This window comes from Ranitomeya imitator, chromosome 6 (assembly GCF_032444005.1).
Source record: "Ranitomeya imitator isolate aRanImi1 chromosome 6, aRanImi1.pri, whole genome shotgun sequence".
Lineage (NCBI taxonomy): Eukaryota > Metazoa > Chordata > Amphibia > Anura > Dendrobatidae > Ranitomeya > Ranitomeya imitator.
The window spans coordinates 460,760,137-460,782,760 of NC_091287.1; the positions used below are offsets into that span (position 1 = coordinate 460,760,137).

The window sequence follows — 22,624 nt, forward strand, 5'->3', positions numbered from 1 at the left end:
AAAATTAAGCTCATGAAGTTAATTAGGAGAATCCCACGTGTGAGCAAATATGTTTCTAGTAAAGGTGTGTCCACTTTTGTAGTGTACATAATGCAGAACCATCTTTCCCCTAGATATATACGATCCTTATTAGTCTTTTTTTTTTTCAATTTAATTAACCTCAAATTTAACATGTAGTAGTAAAATTAAAGGGAATCTGTCAGCAGGATTTTGCTATGTAATCCGAAGACAGCATGAGGTAGAGATTAAAAAACATATTTCAATGATGTGTCACATGGTCAGGCTGTGTTCTGTTGTTTACTCACAATGAAGGTTTTATCACCTGGGGATTATCATTGACTCCAGCAGCATATGCATGCTAGTCCGGCCCCTCCTGTGATAAGCATCTCACTGTGAATAGACACAGTAAACAGACAATGAACATAGAGGCTGGTGTTGGCAGGAGCAACTTTCACAGCTCTGCTGCATTCTACATCTTAGGCCTCAGACTCATCAGCATAAATAAGATTGATCCAATGTTGTTCCTGTAAAGTATGATGAGTGTCATGTGTGTACAATGAGATTTTCTCACCTAGCATCTGTACGACATGCGTATGCAAACCGTATGCAATACGTTTTTATCATCAGATTCACATACAGTAATTCTCTGTCATTTCAAGCTAGTCTACTAACTAATAAAACAATCTCGTACAGATATACTGTACATAAATGCATACTGTAGATAGATAGATGTCATGGAGAAATATAATCAGTGCAGCTTACTGTACATATATTTAGCTCATAATTAAATAAATAAAAGAAAAAATCGAAAGCCGGCAGCTGGGAGCTGATGTTTATAGTCTGGGAAGGGGGTAGTAAACTTGGAACTTCCCAGGTTATTAATATCAGCTCCCAATTGTCTGCTTAGCCTTTACTGATTATTAACAAGGGGTGACAACCCTGGGCTATTAATAGCCTTGGGCTGCCATGGATATTGGCCCCCTCCCAGACTAAGAACGTCTGCCCTCAGCCACCCCAAAAATGGCACATCCATTAGGTGCACCAATTCTGGTGTTTAGCCTCCGCTCTTCCCACTTGACCACGTGGCAAATGGGGTAATAGTATTAGGGTTGATGCGAGCTTTGTAATGTCAGCTGACACCAAGACCAAAGGTTAGTAATGGAGAGGCATGTATAAGACACACCCATTACTAACCCCTTAGTCAAATGTAAGAAAGACACAGACTGAGTAAAGTCTTTTAATTGAAATAAACACACAAAGTTCTTTACTTGAAATAAAAACTCCATGACCCTCTTTTATTCATTTATTAATATCCAAAGGAAAAAAAACCACATCCTCACCACTCCGTCGATAATCCATTTGTATCGCGATGAGCCCAACTCGGCCTTATCTGGATGCTTTGCTGAGTAGTCACATAAAATGCAACTGCTCAGCCTGGCATCCTGGAGACACTGAGCTGCACGTGCGATCACTGCTTTAGTGCTGAGCGCTAGCGTCAGTAAGGTGACTGGAGTTCATAGATAAACTCAGCTCACTTCACTGATGTTGTCATACACTGAGTGAGAATTGCTCATGAATGTGCCATTTTTGGGGGCGGCTGAGGGATCACGTTCTTAGCCAATATCCATAGTTCATTACTATGCTATTAATATCAGCTTGCAGCTGTCTGCCTAGCGTTTGCTGTTTTTTAATTATAGGGGGACCCCTCGCTATTTTTAAAAAAAAAGTTCTATTGTATTGTACTGGTTTACGCTGTGAATTTACTATGAGACAGGTGGGTACAGATCGTACGGCACTTGCATGATCTGTGTGCCCTCGCTCATTGACTGACATTGGCAAGTCTCGTCCGATATATGCAGCCACTCGCAGCATACTACAGTTTTTTTTTCAGTCCGATGCGAGCTGAGAAAAAAAATCACAGATGGACACAATCATTGACCAAGATTAGTCAGAGTACAATCTGATTTTTTATTCCGTTTTAAAGGGAACCTGTCACCCCGTTTTTTGAGATTGAGATATAAATACTGTTAAATAGGGCCTGCGCTGTGCGTTACTATAGTGTATGTAGTGTACCCTGATTCCCCATGTATGCCGAGAAATACATTACCAAAGTCGGCGTTTTCGCCTGTCAATCAGGCTGGTCTGGTCAGGTGGGCGTGTTCACAGCGTTCTTTTCTTCCCCAGGTTTCCGTTGGTGGCGTAGTGGTGTGCGCATGTCCAAGGTCCGGATTCCCTGTGCCCACGTGAAGACACAGCGCGCGATCTGCGCTGTCATTCCTTTCATCGGTGCGGGCGGCCATCTTCCTGGGGCCGCGCGTGCGCAGATGTAGTGCTCTGCTGCACGGGGCTTCAGGAAAATGGCCGCGGGATGCCGCGCGTGCGCAGAAGAGATCGCGGCGGCCATTTTCCCAAAGCCGAGTTTGCATCTCGGCTTTGGGAAAATGGCCGCCGCGATCTCTTCTGCGCACGCGCGGCATCCCGCGGCCATTTTCCTGAAGCCCCGTGCAGCAGAGCACTACATCTGCGCACGCGCGGCCCCAGGAAGATGGCCGCCCGCACCGATGAAAGGAATGACAGCGCAGATCGCGCGCTGTGTCTTCACGTGGGCACAGGGAATCCGGACCTTGGACATGCGCACACCACTACGCCACCAACGGAAACCTGGGGAAGAAAAGAACGCTGTGAACACGCCCACCTGACCAGACCAGCCTGATTGACAGGCGAAAACGCCGACTTTGGTAATGTATTTCTCGGCATACATGGGGAATCAGGGTACACAACATACACCATAGTAACGCACAGCGCAGGCCCTATTTAACAGTATTTATATCTCAATCTCAAAAAACGGGGTGACAGGTTCCCTTTAAATGTAGATGAGTTAAAGCCCTAAAAACTCTGATTGTGTCAGAACCGCTGCACCCAATAATCTAAGTGATACATCACTGGATTCATGGTCTCTTTATCTACATTATGCTGTTCTCAGATAAGGTAGCAAAAACCTGGTGACAGATATCCTTTAATTACAAATGCAGCAAGCATTATCTTTACAGATTCAGAGTTATGTTATTAACATTGCTCCATAATGCCTTATGCTATAAATATAGCAAGGATGTTGTAAAACAGAACATGGGGGCCACTTCAGTAAGCAAAATTGTAGCCTTACTATGTTAATGGGGTAGAATGGCCCATTTGGTATTTCTGCACCTTGATCTGAGATCCCTAATATTAACATACGTATTGTGACACATCCCTTAAGTATTGAATTTAGTTTTTTCATTCAGTATCATTGCCACAGGTGCATAAAATCCAGTCCCTCACCATGTAGTCTACCTGTACTAATATGAGACTCATTCTAAAGACCGCAATGATATCAGTCTATGCCTGTAGAGGTCGTCACCATTGTTAAAATCAGTTAATGAAATTTCTTCCATCCAAATCTGTTCTACATAAATAAGGAGTGTGAATGTTTTATTGTCCTCTGATTGGGGTCTGGTTCTATGTTGTGATGACCCCAATGGTCTGAGGAGCAAATTCCTTAATTGATGTAGAAGACATAAATCCATGCGACACATTCTGTTAGCCGGAGTATTACCACAGCAGCGCGTGTTACTTCATATAAGCAGCAGAATCCAACGTAAGGCAAACTGTGTTTAATATATGCAGCTTGAACTGGAACAAAATAAGAAAGCTTTGACAGTAACTATCGATATAATCTAGTCCATGTAACACATGTCTCTCTGTGAAGGAAACAGCAGCAGAATGATGCAATCAGTGAGAGTCCTCTGACCTTTTTGTACAAACTTTAACAATCACAGCATAGCTGACAAATGAACACTCATAGACATTCAATGCAGACTACAACAGGAATGGAGTTGTTGCATTTAAACTTATTCCAACACCCCCACTCAACAACTGCTTATCCTGTTAGTCCCATTGCAGTTCTGAATTCTTCAAACTTGGCTCTTGACAATGGCTTTGTCAAAACATCTGCTAACATCTTGTCAGATTCACAGTAAACAAACTTTAGAACTTCACGCTCTACTAAGTCACGCAAGTGATGATGTTTAACATCAATGTGCTTTGTTCTTGCACTTATCCTTTCACTGCTGGCGAGCTTGATACATCCTTGGTTGTCCTCATAGATAACAGTTGGTTCAGCTAGTGGTTTGCCGAATTCTTCCAAAAGTTGCTTCAACCAAATTAACTCTTGACTTGCATGAGCAGCTGATGTATATTCTGCTTCTGTAGAAGACAATGCAACTGACACTTGTTTTCTACTGGACCATGAGATTGAAGTGTGTCCTAACTTGAACAAGTAACCACTTGTTGATCTTCGATCACTTGAGTCTCCAGCCCAATCTGCATCTACATATCCTCTGAGAATTAGATCTCCTGATGCAGAAATCTTTAGACTTAACTCTTGGGTTGCCTTAAGATACTGAAGAAGTCTCTTAATTGCATTCCAATCTCTTTGGCGTGGCTTGCTTACACGTCGGCAGAGAATTCCCACTGTGGCTGAGATATCTGGACGGGTTGTGGTTGCTATGTATAGAAGTGCCCCCACTGCTTGTCTGTAACTGTCATTTGTGGGTAGCAGATCTTCTTCTCCTTCCAATTTTAGGTAAGATGGATCCATTGGAGTTGATATGCCTTTGGCTTCTGACATTCCAAACTGGTTTAGAACTGTGGAGATTTTAGAATTTTGATTAAGAAGAAAACTTCCATCTTCCTCTCTCTGGATTTGGATTCCCAAATAGTATGTCACATCTCCAAGGTCCTTGGTCTCGAAATGCTTGTTCAGAATTTGACCTAGTTTTGAAATTTCTCTCTCTTCTTGATGCGCTATTATTACATCATCCACATATAGAATAACATACATCCAATCTTGTGATACACCTTTTGTATACAAACATGGATCCGCTTGAGACCTTTTAAATCCTTCGTCGATTAACACTTTGTTCATCTTAGTGTTCCATGCTCTTGCTGATTGCTTAAGGCCGTAGAGAGATTTTTGCATTCTGCAAACAAGGTTCTCTTTACCCCTTTTAACATAGCCTTCTGGTTGAGTCATGTACAGCTCTTCTTCAATGTCTCCATGTAGAAAGGCTGTTTTGATGTCAAAATGTCTTACTTTCATCTGCTGAACAGCAGCTATGGATAATAAAGTTCTGAATGTAGTTTGCTTGGCAACTGGAGCAAAAGTAGCATCATAATCTTCACCATATTTTTGTGAATATCCTTTTGCGACCAATCTTGCTTTAAAACGGTGAACATTACCTTCGGAGTCATATTTGTTCTTAAAGACCCACTTACATCCAATTGCTTTCTTGCCTTGAGGTAGCTCTGTGAGCTCCCATGTTTTGAGCTTATGAAGGGATTCCATTTCTTCATCAGCAGCTTTTATCCATTTTTGCTTCTTATGAATAGGCAGTTTTTGCATTTCCTGCCATGACTGTGGCTCTTCTTCTGGAATTGATCTGACCATATAAGAAAGGCGTTTAGCTGGAATTCCTTTATTTGATCTTTCTGATCTTCTGATCTCCTGAGGTTGGCTTGGTTCTTCTGTTTCTTTTTCAGTACTTTCAGAGCATATCCAGACTTCAGTATTTTCTTTGAGATTCTCTTCAATGTCTGGAATCACTGACTGAAATTCTTGTTCCTTAGGTTGAATTATTTGCGTAACCTCATGAAATTTGAGCGATACTGAGTTTTCATCAATCACTACATCTCTGCTGATTGTTACTGTGTTGGTCTGTGGGTGCAGGATTCTGTATCCTTTCTGAGTTTCACTGTACCCCACAAGAACTCCTTCCTTTGCATGAGATTCCCACTTAGAACGTTTTTCTTTGGGAACATGCACAAAAGTTTTGCTTCCGAATATCCTGAGATGCTTCAGGTTGGGCTTCTCACAGTTCCATAGCTCATATGGAGTTTTACTTGTAGCTTTACTTGGCAGTCGATTTTGAAGATAGGTAGCAGTCATGATGGCTTCTCCCCAATATGTTGTAGGTAGGTTTCCATCAAATAGCATACTTCTTCCACTTTCACAAAGAGTTCGGTTCTTTCTCTCTGCTGTGCCATTCTGCTCTGGGTTGTATGGAACGGTTGTCTGGAACACGATTCCATTCTTTTTCAGGATGGTTTGCACTTTACCACTTGTATATTCAGTTCCATTATCTGCTCGCAGTACCTTTGGTATTCTTCCAAATTTGTTAAGAACTGCAGCAAGATATTCTTCAAGTTTCTGTGGAACTTCATCTTTACTTTGAAGTAGGTAAGTAACAGTATATCTGGAATAATCATCAATGAATGTGAGAAAATATCTCTTCTTGCTGGGAGTAAGAACACTCATTGGACCACACACATCTGTATGTATCAAATCCAGTATCTGTGCAGATTTAGTAGTGCTTACTTTAGGAAACGATTTTCTGGACATTTTCCCTTTTAGGCAACTTGTGCACTTCATTGTTTGATTACACTGGTTGATTGCAATACCATTTGCAAGTTGAGCTAGTTTCTTTACTGCTTCTGGATCTCTGTGGCCTAGGCGTCTGTGCCACACATGAATACAGTCCTTATGAAAATCTTGTCTAGCACTGTAAACAGTTTCATTGCATTTCAGCTGATAAAGTTCATCTTTGATTTTTCCTTCGGCAAGGGTATGACCCTTCTTTGAAATGATGCATCTGTCATCCTTAAATGTAACTATATTTCCCTGTTGTGCAAGCTTCTTTACAGATAAAAGGTTACTTTCAAGTTTGGGAACATACAGCACGTCTTTAACTGGGATTTTTCTGACTTGTGCTGAGGATTGAACTTGACAATGGAGATAACCATCTCCTATTCCTTCTGATGTCATATAGTGACCATTAGCTAAAATTACCTTTTCAGACTTGCTTTCATCTAGATTAATGAAGAAATCTTTATCACGTGTCATGTGAGCAGTCGCTCCAGAGTCAATACACCAAATATGGTTTGCATATGGGCTTGTGCTGACCCCAAATGCAGTCGCAATACATGCATCTTCCTTCTTTACAGCTGTTTTAACCTTTTGATGACTGTCCTGCTTTTTAAACTGATTCATTCTTGCTTTCCACACTCTGCAGTCTGCTTTAAGGTGACCAGGCTTTTTACAGACAAAACATTCACGAGTTTCCTTTAAATGACTCTGAGCTTTAGAAAAGTACTGTGTCTTTAATGCTGCTTCTGCTTTGCATATATTATTGCTAATAGTCTCTGACTTTCTCTTGTATTCATCTGCAAGTTTCCCTTTCACATATTCTAGTGTGAGTTCATCATCTGGTCTGGCATCTAATGCAGTCACAAGCGTGTCATAACTTTCTGGAAGACCACTTAATAGTAATGCAGCAACATGAAAATCTTTAATTTCTTCACCAATACCCCTTAGGCGCTCCACAATCTCTAGGGTGTTTCTGATATAGTCCTGCATATGCTGGCCATCACTTAATTTAGACTGATACAGCTTTCTCATAAGATATAGCTTATTGCTGAGATTTGACCTTTCATGCACTTTCTGTAATTCTTCCCACATTTTCTTTGCAGTATCACATTTGCATACATGTACAATCTGGTTATCATCTATGCTGAGGGAAATAGTGCTTTGTGCTTTCTGATCAGTCTCTAGCCAATCACCCGGTACTGGGTCAGGCACAGGCTGTTCAATACATTTCCATGTACCCTCTCTTATAAGTAACATCTTTACCTTGAATTTCCAGGAGCTGTAATTGTGATTTGTGAGACTTGGCACTGTGTACTTCACTGCATTCCTTTCTGTAGACATTCTTGTCTCTTGTACCTTTTTTTTTTTTTTTGTTACTGGCCCTTTAAGCTGCGCTGTCCGGTGCTCTGTACACTGCGGTACCTTTGCGTTCCGGTGTCCTTGTATTCCGGGGGTTCCTCTGTGCTGTCTGCGCTTGGCTCGCTGCTTATTCCGGTGACTGGGCTTTTTACCATTTACTTTCCGGTGGCTGGGCCCATAACCTGTTAGCCGGAGTATTACCACAGCAGCGCGTGTTACTTCATATAAGCAGCAGAATCCAACGTAAGGCAAACTGTGTTTAATATATGCAGCTTGAACTGGAACAAAATAAGAAAGCTTTGACAGTAACTATCGATATAATCTAGTCCATGTAACACATGTCTCTCTGTGAAGGAAACAGCAGCAGAATGATGCAATCAGTGAGAGTCCTCTGACCTTTTTGTACAAACTTTAACAATCACAGCATAGCTGACAAATGAACACTCATAGACATTCAATGCAGACTACAACAGGAATGGAGTTGTTGCATTTAAACTTATTCCAACACATTCATTCCTGCACTGAGTGTGTCAAAAGTCATCAGCTTATATTCCCAGGCTCTTCTGTCTCTCTGAGATTTTAAGTTACCATTTAATACAAGTAAGTCTCAGAGACACAGAAGAGTCTTAGAATATAAGCTGATGATGACATATGACACACTCAGTGCAGGAATGAATGTGTCACATGGATTTATGTCTTTTTACATCAATTAAGGAATTTGCTCCTCAGACCATTGGGGTCATCATAACAGAGCCAGACCCAAATCAGAGGACAATAAAACATTTATACTCCTTATCTATGAACTGTTCCAATATTTATGGACATAAACATTTTAGCACTCTCACATAATGGTGGTTCTGCTTCACATCACCTATCTTATCTATGGCATTTTTTTCCTGGACTGTATTGTGCATAAATATGTGTTTTTTCAGAATTTGTATTAGTCTATGCCTGATAAAAAGGATCTGCGTAGTCTCGAAAGCTTGCAATTTTTTACCATCTTTTCAGTTAGCCATTAAAAGGTATCAACCACTGAGGACTCTCACTTCTAAATATTTTTCTATCCACTGGCTAACACGGTACCAAGATATATATCTTTCCTACAGTGATTTGTACAAAGACAGAATGATGTTCATCTCTATCTTGGTACAGTACTTGCATAGGAATAGATTAGCAATTGCCTGGAAAACATTATAAAAACTATTAAGTTTGTAATATAAAGGTCGGGTTCAGATGAGTATATTCTTGGTCTGGGCACTATCTGCAATTTTCCACTCATCCTGACAAGTGTATGGTGCTGCACATGGAGCTAGAATCATACGCAACCATATTCAAATTGCAGATGTCGCTCACCTGAATTTTAAAGTTGCTGTCTGAACCAGGCATTAGGCTATACATCATACAATAAAACGCAAGTCAAAATTCACATTACAGTTGTTGTCTTCAGGGGCAGGTATACAAGTCTTTGTCACACCCTTACACCTGCACAGACCTCAGACTGTCTGACTATACCCTTGAGTGATACATGGTGACAATCGGTAGCCCAGCATATCCTCACTATCAGAGGCTCAAGTTTAACCCTCCGTCACATACAACTGATCTGACAGGCGCTTCTCTTTTACTTTCATTTCTCCTTCCTCACCAGATTGTGAGGAAACCCCCTCCCTCCAGGTAGTCTCCTGTCTCTTGAAGGTCTGTGAAACCTGATATCACAGTTGGATTTCAGAGCTTCAGGGGAGAGGATATAGCTGCACAGATCTCTCAGGCTCATTGTATGTGAATACGTCACATTCAGTAAGGTTGGTATTTTATGTTTTTATTCATCACAATAGTTTATTTAGCTTGTTTTATGAATGTATAGCACAAAATGTGAGGATATTTCATAGAAATAAGGGAGATTTTATAAAAGAAAGTGTGCTGCTCAGGCATATACAGTAGTTCCCTAACATATTCCTTCTCTTGCTTCAGATTATCTGCTGAAATGGAGAGGAAAATGTACAATTTATCCAAACAACTTGATGTTGAGGAAGTAACAAACATGCTGTTAGATGATAGAGACCTCACACTGAATGAGGATTTAGGAGAGGAAAGTGAGATTGATTCTCATGATGAGGTGGAAGAATGTGTCCTGGATTCTGAAACAGAGCAAGATGGTGACAGTGGTGACAGGGATCTTGAAAACAAGCTTGAACCACTCCGTAGACGATTGTATCTGAAAAAATTGGCCCATGAACTAGTACTTGGAGAGCTACGCAGGAGAAGAAAACAATCGGTATCCCCTCTCGCCTTCAAGTTCAGCTCAAAAGGTTCCGCCCAGAAGATGATGGTGAAAAGTCACCATCTGCACCACCTCACAAAAGAAGGAGATGCACCACCTGCCAAACGGAAAGCGGAACCAGAAGGCTTTCAAATTATGAATGTCTCAAATGTCATAAAGCAATTTGCCTGACACATGCAAAAATGGTGTGTAATTCTTGCTATTTGCTCTGCAAGTGTGACTTTTCTGGGGAAACCTCAGCATCTACTTCTGATTGAATATGTTTTTAATAGTACTTAAGGTACCTTAAAATTAAGTTTGTGTTCAAAAATTTTCTTTGTACATTTTTTTGAGAGAGTCGAACTGGGGACTATTTGGCGGGAGTTTTGAAAAGTTTGTATTTCATAGTTATTAGTTTTATGTTAAGTAAATGTTTTTTTTTGCAACTGATTATGTGTAGTCTCTTTTATTACATCCCTATGAAGGTCACTGATCACTTTTAGAGCACTGAAATTGCAAACATTAGATATTATAGGTATTTTTCCAGCAGGCGCCTGACAGGCACATTGTATGTGAACTCGTTAGTCCGAATATTGTATGTGATGGAGGGTTAAGGCCCGGTAGTCAGTTACTTACATCCTCAAGAGTAAGCCTGGCTCGCCGCACAGTCGGTCCACACCAACCAGCGTCACACCTGACAATCTGCCTCTAGCCTCCTGGCCCAACCACGCTTTCACCACTGATTATCGGCTTTCTGTCCATATACATTATACACAGAAAGCTGCCAATCAGTGTTGTGTGAGGTTACACAAGGCTCAGAGTTCCAAACACTGCTAGTTTTGCAACAGAATAAGCTATGATGCTATCATAACCTCTGTACCCAGTAAACTAAGTGATACATTGCTGGAATCAGCGTTCAGTTTCTACCTCATTCTGCTGTCAGGTTACATAGCGAAAACCTGCTTACAGATTGCCTATAATGGGTTGTGTTTTTTTCCACATCTGTAATAGACATATGATTGGGAAATCTGTAAGAAGACAGTACGTTCAAGCCAAGTTGTTAATGTTCTACAAAACTGGAGCCCTTGTTTTTACACCTCCTATTAAAGTCAATTTAACAGTGGACAAATACTTTTTCAAGTTACAGAAACTGCTGAAGAGGTGAGAAAAATGTATCTGGGGCCAAGAGGACAGGTTTGCTGTAAGGAACAAGGGCCAAAATAAGTATAAAACAAAACCTCTTCTAGAATCTGGGGGGGAGAGAGGATTCAACGAGCGGGAAATTACATAAGTAAAATATATTGGTAATAGAATAAGAGAACATACTTTCAGCAGAAACTGCCTCTTCACGTATAAGGGTAACACTAGATGCATTGATGTTGCATTCCACAGAACTTTTCACTGAATCTCTATTTTTTTCTATAAAGAAGAGGTTCAAATCAAATCTAAATTTGTTTTTTTCCTAAGTTTGACGTTAATTAGCAGTGATTGTGACAATGCCTAAATAACAGTGCCATATATATTTCCTTGGGCTTAATTTAAGAATGTCGACTAAGCAAAATAACATCTACCATGTTGGATATAGCTTGCATGAAGACAAGGTGGTACCACAAAATCCTCTGTATAAGAAAAATTATAAGGTATTTAGGGAAACTATTTTATCATTATTATTATTCTGATTGAACAATCATTCACCTAATTATTCTCTTTTCTAGGATACATTAAAACCAATTGTTTAACTCTAAGGAAACCTTTTTTTAACCACTGGTAGATTCGCATTGCCACACTTTCCTAGGCCTTTTCTTTCATATTATAAATTGGAGTCAAATTTCTTAATGCTAAAGATGAGCGGATTTATCCGTGGAGGATCGAATTTGCAAAGAATTTCCTTAACTTCTTGTGTATAGTCCCCATGTGACTGTGCGCATTCCTGACAACATCTGAGCATGCTCTTGATATGACGGCAGGTGGTGTCCTAGATCACAGCATCAGCGATACATAATGTCCCAGAGGTTTTGAAATTGGAATCAGGTCTTGGGAACACGAGGACCCTAATTGATACCAATGCCTTCACTATCCTACACAAGCATTGTCCTGCAGGAGGAAGCCAGGGCCAACTACCGCAGCATAAGCTTTGAGAAATGCCTTTGAGATTTCAACCAAAGTTTTGTCAGCAGGCAGGGGACAAATGGCTACAAGTCAAAGCGACTGTCCAATGATATGCTTCCAGACCATCAATGACTCACTACCAAGCGGGTCGTGCTGGGTGATGTTACAGAGAGCATAACGTTCACCATGGCATCTCCAGACTACTCTTTTATGTCTGTCGAATGTGCTCAGTATGAACTTGCTCTAATCTGTGAAAAAACGATGTGCTAATGCCAATTGTGGTGTTCTATGACAAAAAACAATCGGGCTGCTTGGTGGTGGGCTGTGAGGTTAGGAGGTTAGTCTCATGGAGACACACCAGTAGCCTACTAGGGATCATTTTGTAGTTTGGGCATGTGCTTCTCCTGTTCGTCCTCACACAAAAGTGCAGATACTATTTCTGCTGCTTGGTGATTGATGACTTTCTCTGGCCTTGTCCAGCTCTCATCATGCAATGGGCCATGTTCTGGTAACCATACCATGACCTTGCAAGTTTTCTCATGAGAGTACGTATTTATGTGCCATCTAGGAGGAGATGGACTGAATGTGCAACCTAAATGGGCTGCAGGTACCATATTGTGGTACCAGTACAGGCAAAAGATGCAAACAAAACAAGAGAAGAATCAGTCCGGATGGATGAGGAGAGGGTAATTGTTTGTGTGCCCCACCTTCAAAGGTAATCCTTTTTTGAAGGTTATTTTGCTGTTGCCTCTTCTGTTGTCGCTGTCATTTGCACTGAAGCAGGAGTTAAACATTTCATACTCACTTTTGTTTCATGACATTTGACCTTGACAACGTGAGTATGGACCGTGATGTCCAGACAAGCTATATGTCTCTTCAACGGCCTCATATATTTCTGTGAAGCTGTTGAGTTTGGTTCAGCTGTTCCGAGCTTTGAAATCCATATTTAGACCATGAAAGTCAGATACGTGAAACTGGCCTTAAGCTCTGTAACTATATAAATTGATATTTGAGGAAGATTAATTGACTTTGATTGAACTGTGATGCTTATTTTTTTTAGCAGTTTCTATGAGGAAACATTCTTAGTAGTTTTATAAAATCTGCTTATTCTTAGTTTATCTTCAGAATAAAGCACATAACGTTCTTACAAACCAGTATAGAGCATCCAAGGAAGAAGTTTAAAGCTTTTTTTTTTTTTTACCACATACAGGATTAGATCACATGTTGATTGAAAAATCGCCATTATTGTGGGACACAAGTCAAGATGACACTATTAATAATGGTATCTTGCAGAACTCGACAGGCACACAGAGTGCTGGCAGTACAGTTTGCGGTTATACACCAGCAATGTTTTATTTTCCTTAATCTTTTCTTGAAGCTGTTGAGCTGCTGACATTGCTTGTCAAGGCCATAGAGGAGTTTCTAATTTTGGAGCAAAGACAAGCAAACAGTTCTAGAATAATGTCTGTGCAGCTGATAATATTAAGAGCAATTTGTTGCATACTGTTCTAGAGATTTCTATTTCTTATAATATGGATTGGGATTTTCTTTCCATTACAAGTGTTACTGTTTGGATTTAATGTGGCAGCTAACTTTGGGTACGCCAAAGTATATGTTGGGAAATACGTCATTAAAAACCAAAAACTAAGTGTGAAACTACTGTACGTATATATTTATATGCTGCTAGTAAATTTAGATGACAACCAATATGAGCTCCAATACAGTTCCCACAGGTGTTATTAGAGAGAGGCATTTAAAGCATTTCCTACACAAACTCCATGGTGGCCCATGTCGGCGCTGTCCAGTTGTCATGGTATGCGCAAGCCTCAGCTGCAGTCTAGTAGAGGACAGCAGATGATCTCTAAATAGCGTTCTTTTGATAACTGAAACTTTGGGGGTCAGGTTAAGTCCCGTAACTCTTTGAAGAATGTATTTTTTTTCCAACAGCTCATTTTTTTTCTTGTAAAAATAGACCCTATAAAGTAATACAAAGCTGAACATTGCACTAATAAATGTAGAACTCAATAGGATCATTTTGCATTTCATGTATTATTTCAGCACAATATTTTATCCCTTTGCAAGAGTTACCAATCTTATTTTGTGTGTTTAAGATATGGGATGTCGAATTGGAAAGATCTGCTGAAGCATGGGCTGAAACTTGTCTATGGGAACATGGTCCTGCAAATTTGCTTCCATCTATTGGACAGAATTTGGGTGCCCATTGGGGAAGGTAAGACATATATCTCTGTTTTTAGAAAAAAAGTACCATTTATATTCGAGTATAAGCCGACCCAAGTATAAGCCGAGGCACCTAATTTTGCCACGGAAAACTGGGTAAGCTTATTGACTCTAGTATAAGCCGGATATGCATTGTCCCCTCATCCCTGTCCTGCTATGTGTGGCTCCCCCCACCCATCCTTGTATGCATGGCTGGGCTCCCCGCCATCCTCCCCCATCCTTGTATGCATGGTTGGGCTCTCCCCACCCTCCACCGTCCTTGTATGCATGGCTGGGCTCTCCCCACCCTACACCGTCCTTGTATGCCTGGCTGGGCTCTCCCAATCCTCTACCATCCTTGTATGCATGGCTAGGCTCTCCCCACCCTCCACTGTCCTTGTATGCATGGCTGGGCTCCCCCCATCCTCCCCATCTTTGTATGCATGGCTGGGCTCCCCCCATCCTCCCCCATCTTTGTATGCATACCTGGGCTCTCCCCATCCTTCCCTGTCCTTGTATACATGGCTGGGCTTCCCCCTTCCTCCCCAGTCCTTGTGTGCATGGCTGGGCTTCCTCAGTACTCCCCCATCCTCCTCCATCCTCCTCCTCACCCTCCTCACGCTGTTGCTGCAAGTCCCTGCATCTCCATTATCCCACGGCAGCTCTCCAGTGCTGAACATTCACTGGCACCACTCATTAAGGTAATGAATATGCATGCCACACCTATGGGAGTGGAGGTGTGTGCATATTCATTACCTCAATGAGTGGTACCATGTGACTGCTCAGCACAGGAATAGCTGCCGCATCTGGATAACGGAATTGCAGAGACGTACAGCAACGGCGCGAGGAGGGTGAGTATGATGTCCGCCGCTCCTCTCCCCCTCCCCCCGCTGGCTTTCTGGACAATGACTCATGTATAAGCCGAGGGGGACGTTTTCAGCACAAAAAAATGTGCTGAAAAACTCGGCTTTTACAAGAGTAAATACGGTACTTCTATTTATAAAAATTAAAGACTTTTCTAATACTTCCAATATAGGTTCAGGCCACCTACTTACCATGTCCAGGCTTGGTACGATGAAGTCAGAGATTATACGTTTCCATATCCACAAGAGTGTAACCCTTACTGCCCATTCAGGTGTTCCGGGCCAGTGTGCACTCATTATACACAGGTATATTTTATATCAACCACAATTAACTTATGTAGATAATCTTTAAAAATTGGAGCCTAGCTGGAGACTAATAATTGCATTAGAGTAACACCTTAAATCCTCCTTAAGAAAATGTATCATCAGGGTTTTGCTACCTGATCTGAGTGCTGTATAATGCAGGCAAAGACCCTGATTGCAGCAATGTATCACTTACTGAGCAGCTTGCTGTAGGTTTGCACTTTCTGTATACAATGTACATAAGCAGAAGGAGACCAATCAGTGGTGGGGGCGGAGTTATACAGAGCTCATGAATAGGGAGGACTACATGACCGCAGTGTTACTAGTCCAAGTGATAATCTAATGTTCATAAAACAGTGATTTTATCGAACCTACAACAAACAGCTCTGTTAGTGACACATCCTTAGAATTGGTGTCTCTGCCCCTAAAGTATGCAGATATCAGCTTAAGTAGCAAAAACTTGGAGACATGTTCCTTTTGAAGGGGTTTTCCTCTATAATACAGCTATAGGGCAGCTCGTAGGTTGTTGGTCTGGACTTTCAACAGTTCAGTTTCAACAGTGCATGTGGGTGATATTGAGTCCAGTGCAATGTTTCACACGCATTCATAGACTTATATCGGTGCGTGTGATACAGTTCTGGATCGGCATGAGAAAGTAATCATAGATTTCAGCTGCCCCACAGAGTAACATTGGGCCGAGCACAATCTGATTTTTTATTGGATTGCTCTTGTCTGATTTCATCGCAGGTGTGAGTGAGCCCTTTGTTAATGTCTTATGTGTAATAGTTATTGGCAAAATGCCTAAATTAATGTCATTTGAAGTATTTTGTCATCGGTATACTATATATACTGACTGGTATAAAAGCTTATGGCTACTATCAACTGACAGGAAACAGGCTGCCATGAATGTGGACTGTAATCGGCCAACACAACATAAAATTATCAGGATTTCTGTGATTAGAGGGAATCTGTCACCTGATTCATGTTGCCGAAACCTCAGGCAGCGTGAATCAAAGCTGCGCTGCTCGATTACGGCTAAGTATATTTTCCTCTCAAATGTTTCAACATTCCAGAGAGTAATATGGCCGGAGTCACACATGCGAGAAACATGTCGGTGTCTCGCATGTGAAAACCAAGCTCTGGCGCCGGCACTTGGGAGCGGAGCGTGCGGCTCCATGTGTTGCTATGCGGCCGCACGCTCCGCTCTGGAGTGCCGGCGCCAGAGCTTGGTTTTCACATGCGAGACACGGACGTGTTTCTCGCATGTGTGACTCCGGCCTAAGGGAGAGTCCTGTCAATCAGTTATAGCAGTGCTTGGGAAAGCTGGCCAGGGGTGGTGCCGCAACCGTCTCATCTCCAGCTATGGCAGCTTGCCGGAACTTCTTATATGTTATTGTGCTCTGCAATGCTGAAGCATTTTAGAGAAAAATATACAAGGCTGCAGTCGTGCAGCCAAGCTCTGATTCATCCTTCCCATGGTTTGGGCAGCTTGAATCAGGTGACAGGCTTTCTTTAAAGTGAGCAATTCATTGTATACCGACATATATAATATCAGAACGAAAATGAAGCTTCGCCTTAAGATTCGCCGCATTGAACAGAGCTTTAGCCTGTGCTTCAAGAGGACTACCTTTTAAAGGTAGAACATTACAATTATATTATTGAACTTGACATTTTCTGCTTTTGTTTTTGTTTTGCTTTGTTCTAAGGTGGTTTGGGCAACAAGCAGTAGAATTGGTTGTGCCATAAACCTCTGCCATAACATGAATGTTTGGGGGCAAATATGGCCAAAGGCAATCTATCTAGTGTGCAATTACTCTCCAAAGTAAGTAAAGTTCAACTACATTGTATTTTTGTGTAATATAGTAATAATACTGCATACATAAACTGTATATATGATAAAAATAAGAAAAATGTAAGCATAAAGTTGAACTTAATATTCGAAATTTAAGTTTAAAATTAGAACATGTCTAAAGTGTCAAATATAAAAATCTTGACATTTCAAAATATATAAGTAATAACTCAATGGCAATACTATTTTTCAAAGGGGAAATTGGTGGGGTCATGCTCCCTACAAGCATGGCCGCTCATGTTCGGCTTGCCCACCCAGCTATGGAGGAGGCTGCAGGAATAATCTCTGTTTCCGAGGTACAGTATGCATCATCATTTTAAAACTTTTTCAACACCATATTAAAGTTTGGATATGAATGAACTGTAGGTATATTGAAAACTGTAAAAAGAAAATCGACCTATAACACATGTACATTTTAATTATTATTATTATACATTTATTATTATACATTTTTATAGCGCCATTTATTCCATGGCGCTTTACATGTGAATACGGGGCAAATATAGACAAATACATTAAACATGAGCAGATAACAAGGCACACGAGTACATAAGGAGGGAGGACCCTGCCCGGGAGGGCTCACAGTCTGCAGGGGGTGGGTGAGGATACACTAGGAGAGGGAAAAGCTGGCTGTGCGGCTGTTCAGTAGGTTGAGGATCACTGCAGGCTGTAGGCTTGTCGGAAGAGATGAGTCTTCAGGTTCTTTTTGAAGGTTTCTATGGTAGGCGCAAGTCTGATGTGTTGGGGTAGAGAGTTCCAGAGTATGGGGGAAGCACGGGAGAAGTCTTGGATGCGGTTATGGGAAGAAGAGATGAGAGGGGAGTAGAGAAGGAGGTCTTGGGAGGATCGGAGGTCGCGTGTAGGTAGGTACCGGGAGACCATGTCACAGATGTATGGAGGAGACAGGTTGTGGATGGCTTTGTATGTCAGTGTGAGGGTTTTGAACTGGAGTCTCTGGGCGATAGGAAGCCAGTGAAGGGCTTGACACAGGGGAGAGGCTGGGGAATAGCGGGGGGACAGGTGGATTAGTCGGGCAGCAGAGTGTAGGATGGATTGGAGTGGTGCCAGAGTGCTAGAGGGGAGTCCAGAGAGTAGGAGGTTGCAGTAGTCGAGGCGGGAGATGATAAGGGCATGCACTAGCGTTTTTGCAGTGTTGCGGTCAAGGAAAGCACGGATCCGGGAAATATTTTTGAGTTTGAGACGACAGGAGGAGGCAAGGGCTTGGATATGTGGCTTGAAAGAGAGGGCAGAGTCGAGGATCACCCCGAGACACCGGGCGTGTGGGACTGGGGATAGTGAGCAGCCATTGACATTGATGGATAGATGTGGTGGAGGGGTAGAGTGAGATGGGGGAAAGATGATGAATTCTGTTTTGTCCATGTTCAGTTGTAGAAAGCGAGCAGAAAAGAAGGCTGAAATGGCAGACAGACAGTGCGGGATTTTGGTAAGCAAGGAGGAGAGGTCCGGTCCGGAGAGGTAGATCTGCGTGTCGTCAGCGTAGAGATGGTACTGCATACCGTGGGATTCTATGAGCTGTCCCAGGCCGAAAGTGTAGATGGAGAAGAGTAGGGGTCCTAGAACAGAGCCTTGAGGAACACCGACTGACAAGGGGCGAAGTAAGGAGGTGGTGTGGGGGAGGGAGACACTGAATGTTCGGTCTGTCAGATATGACGAGATCCAGGAAAGGGCCAAGTCTGTGATGCCAAGGGATGAGAGGATTTGTAGCAAAAGGGAGTGGTCAACAGTGTCAAAGGCAGAAGACAAGTCCAGGAGAAGGAGGACAGAGTAGTGTCGCTTGCTCCTGGCAGTTAGTAGGTCATTGGTGACTTTAGTTAGGGCAGTTTCAGTTGAGTGATGGGAACGGAAGCCTGATTGTAACCGATCAAAGAGGGAGCAGGAGGAGAAGTGGGAGGACAGTTCAAGATGGACGTGTTGCTCCAGCAATTTGGAGGCATAAGGGAGAAAAGATATTGGGCGATAGCTAGACACAGAGGATGGGTCGAGGGAGGGCTTTTTGAGGATGGGTGTGATCTTGGCATGCTTGAAGGATGAGGGAAAGACACCTGTTGTGAGTGAGAGGTTGAAGAGGTGCGTTAGGGTTGGGATGAAGACCGTGGAAAGGTTAGGGATGAGGTGGGATGGGAGCGGGTCAAGCGTGCAGGTGGTGAGGTGTGATCTTGACAGGAGGGTGGAGAGCTGATCTTCTGTCATGGTGGAGATTAATGCAGATTTACCACGGATTTGTGGTGGAAAATGATTACATGTGACTGTACCCTAATTGCCGATGTCTACACTCGCACTTATGCTGGCTTCAGGGCTGTGGTTAGGGTTATGTTGACCTTGGTTACGATTTCTAATACCAACTAGTAGAACTGTAAACTTAGATCTAGGCTGTTATACTACTTGGAACTTCCACCAGAAGCCTATAAGTCAGTGAGTCGCCTTATAAATATGTTGATCAATATATGAAGGTAGAACAATAAAAGTAGAATGGATTTAATGGTAATATAATCTGATGTCGTTCAGCTTTATCTGTAGATTTATAGGATTTTAAAGTCAAAATTCCAGTTTTTTGGATGGACTTGTGTAAAAGCGTTGTCTTAATTGTGTTACAAATATGCATATAATTGGATATGGGATGTAACTATTGGGGTGCAGAGGTGGGAGACGCTAGAGTTGATGCAAATCAATTGGTAGGGCACAATTTATTGGCAACTTCAGTAATCTGTGTCCACTGGACAGGAGCCCTAAGAAGCGCATCTGACAGTGTATGTGGCTCCTTTTTTGATTATCCTGTCACAAATTCATCACCAGGCCAGCCAATCAAAAGAAGAGCTGTGGATGCCATCAGGTATGGTGTGGTTCTAATAGCTCCCATTCAGCAGCCACAGATTATTGATTGACTAACCTTCCAACTATAACTACACTTGTAGAGACCACAAGGACCTTTTCTTGATTAGGAAGACACCAGTATTTTAAATGTCACATAATTGTGGTGACTGTCATCATCTCTTTTTATCATTGGGCTTCAGATGCCCAAAAGAATCTACATCATAGCATAATTAGATAGCTATTTGCGTTTGGACTTTAACCCCGTAACGACCTGAGGTATTTTTGGTTTTACGCTTTCATTTTTTGTTTCCCTTCTTTCCAGAGCCATAACTTTTTGATTTTTTTTGGTCAAAATGGCCATGTGCGGGCTATTTTTTGCAGGACGAGTTGTACGACACCATTGGTTTTAGCATATCGTGAAAACAGGAAAAAAATCCAAGTGCCGTGAAATTGCAAAAAAAGTGCAATCCCACAGTTGTTTTTTTTTTACCAAGTTGACTAAATTCTAAAACTTACCGGCCATTTTGATTCTCCAGGTCATTACAAGTTCACAGACACCAAACGTGTGTAAGTTATAAAAAAATTCCAAAGTTTGTTTAAAAAAAAAAAAAATTGCGTCATTTTCCATAGCTTCTCCATTTTTCGTGATTTTTCTGTTTTGACTTTTTTTCTCGTTACGCCATTTAGTGATTGGTTTAATTATTTTTTTATATTGATTGGGCAATTCTAAATGCGGCAATACCAAATGTGCGTATGTTTATTTTTTTATTATTGTTTTATTTTGAATGGTGTGAAAGGGGGGTGATTTAAACTTTTATATATTTTTTATTTTTTAAAACATTTTATTTTTACTTTTGGCATGCTTCAATAGTATCCATGCTATAGTCCGATCAGCTCTGCTATGTACAGGCGATGATCAGATCATCTGTATGTAGCAGAATTCCTGACTTGCTGTGATCACCGACCACCGGGTGGTGCTCAAAGCAATCCAACAGTGACAACAATAGAGGTCTGCTAGAGTCCTCTGGTTGTCATGCCAACTCATCATTGACCCACAGTCACGTGCCGGAAGAGAGCATTAAATGCTGCTGTCACAGATTGACAGCGGCATTTAACTAGTTAACAGCCATGGGTGGATCACGATTCCACCCACGGCTGTTAGAGGCACATATCAGCTGTTTAAAACAGTTGACATGTCCTGGGAAACATGTGGACTAAGCACCGGAGACCATATCCTAGGGAGGGAGTCCGACATTGGCATACTATTACGCCCGATCTTGGAAAGCGGTTAAAGAAGCACTCCTATTAAAGTTTTTATCCTCTTAATATATTTCAATTATCATACTGCATAGCACCGTGTCCTTACAATTACTCTTTTTACTTTTCTACCTGGAAAATTTTTTGTTTTTTCTCTGCTCTATGTAGAGACAGGAAGTCGATTTTTCCTGCATAAATCATTGCCCTCTTCAACTCCTGATCCAGCTGCCCCTCCTCCCCCTGCCAAGAAGTTTTGCAGTGACTGATGATCCATGCAGTCATGCAGGGAATATAGACTTCCTGTTTCTACATAGAGCTCAGAAGGATTCAGCTGGCCTATTTTTAACCACATGATGTCAAAGACTTAACTGAAAAAGAGAAGAATTAATGGGGTAAAATGACAAAATGAGCAATTGTAAGTACACAGTGCTATATAATATGATGACTGCAATATATTAAGAGGATACAAACTTTGATGGGAGGACTGCTCATAAGCTGGATCTACTCTCAATTCCATATTGGAAAGTGAGAAGTGTTGATGACTTTGCTTTGGCACGTGCCCTATGTACGCAGGGCAGAGAAATTTTCACCGCACACAAAGTTTAGTGCAAATATTTTAAATGCTTAATTATTGCTAAAGGCAAGTGCAAGTGGCGGACAAGGCAAGAGTGTATATGATAGAAGTGACTTCAACGTTTTGAGCTGCTCCAAGGCCTCTGTCACATACTCGCTCTAACGGAAGTAGGGAACAAAAACAGAATGTCAATGCACAAACATAGAAAGTATATACATAATGTTTTACAATATTTACAACATACAAAAATATGACAAAGATACCTGGCAGGAGAAAATATATCATGACAACAATGTGATTCATATGATGAGACAACTGCAAAGCTGCATCATGTTTATGTTTTAGGTGCAAGAAATATGTATCTCTTTCTTATTTTGTTTCTGTACCTTAACTGAAATGTAATCCATTGACTATAAACATGTAGCAAACAATATAAAATATGAAAGACCATAGAGATCAATAGAAATGTTGATGTAGAGCAAGGTTGAAACCCCTGTGGGGAAAGGTGAGACCGAGGGAGAGAGGGGAGGCAAAAAAACTATGT

At 41.6% G+C, this 22,624-nt stretch overlaps 1 protein-coding gene across 1 annotated transcript in view; it reads left to right on the forward strand.

Annotated features, from left to right (window-relative positions):
* Positions 1-22,624, forward strand: part of CRISPLD1 (cysteine rich secretory protein LCCL domain containing 1) — a 135,059-nt gene that overhangs the window by 41,049 nt on the left and 71,386 nt on the right. Inside the window, exons 3-6 of the mRNA XM_069731500.1 lie at positions 14,297-14,415; positions 15,439-15,571; positions 17,275-17,390; positions 17,613-17,713. Of these exons, the coding sequence (XP_069587601.1) occupies positions 14,297-14,415; positions 15,439-15,571; positions 17,275-17,390; positions 17,613-17,713 (469 nt within the window). The remainder of the gene's footprint in view (positions 1-14,296; positions 14,416-15,438; positions 15,572-17,274; positions 17,391-17,612; positions 17,714-22,624) is intronic.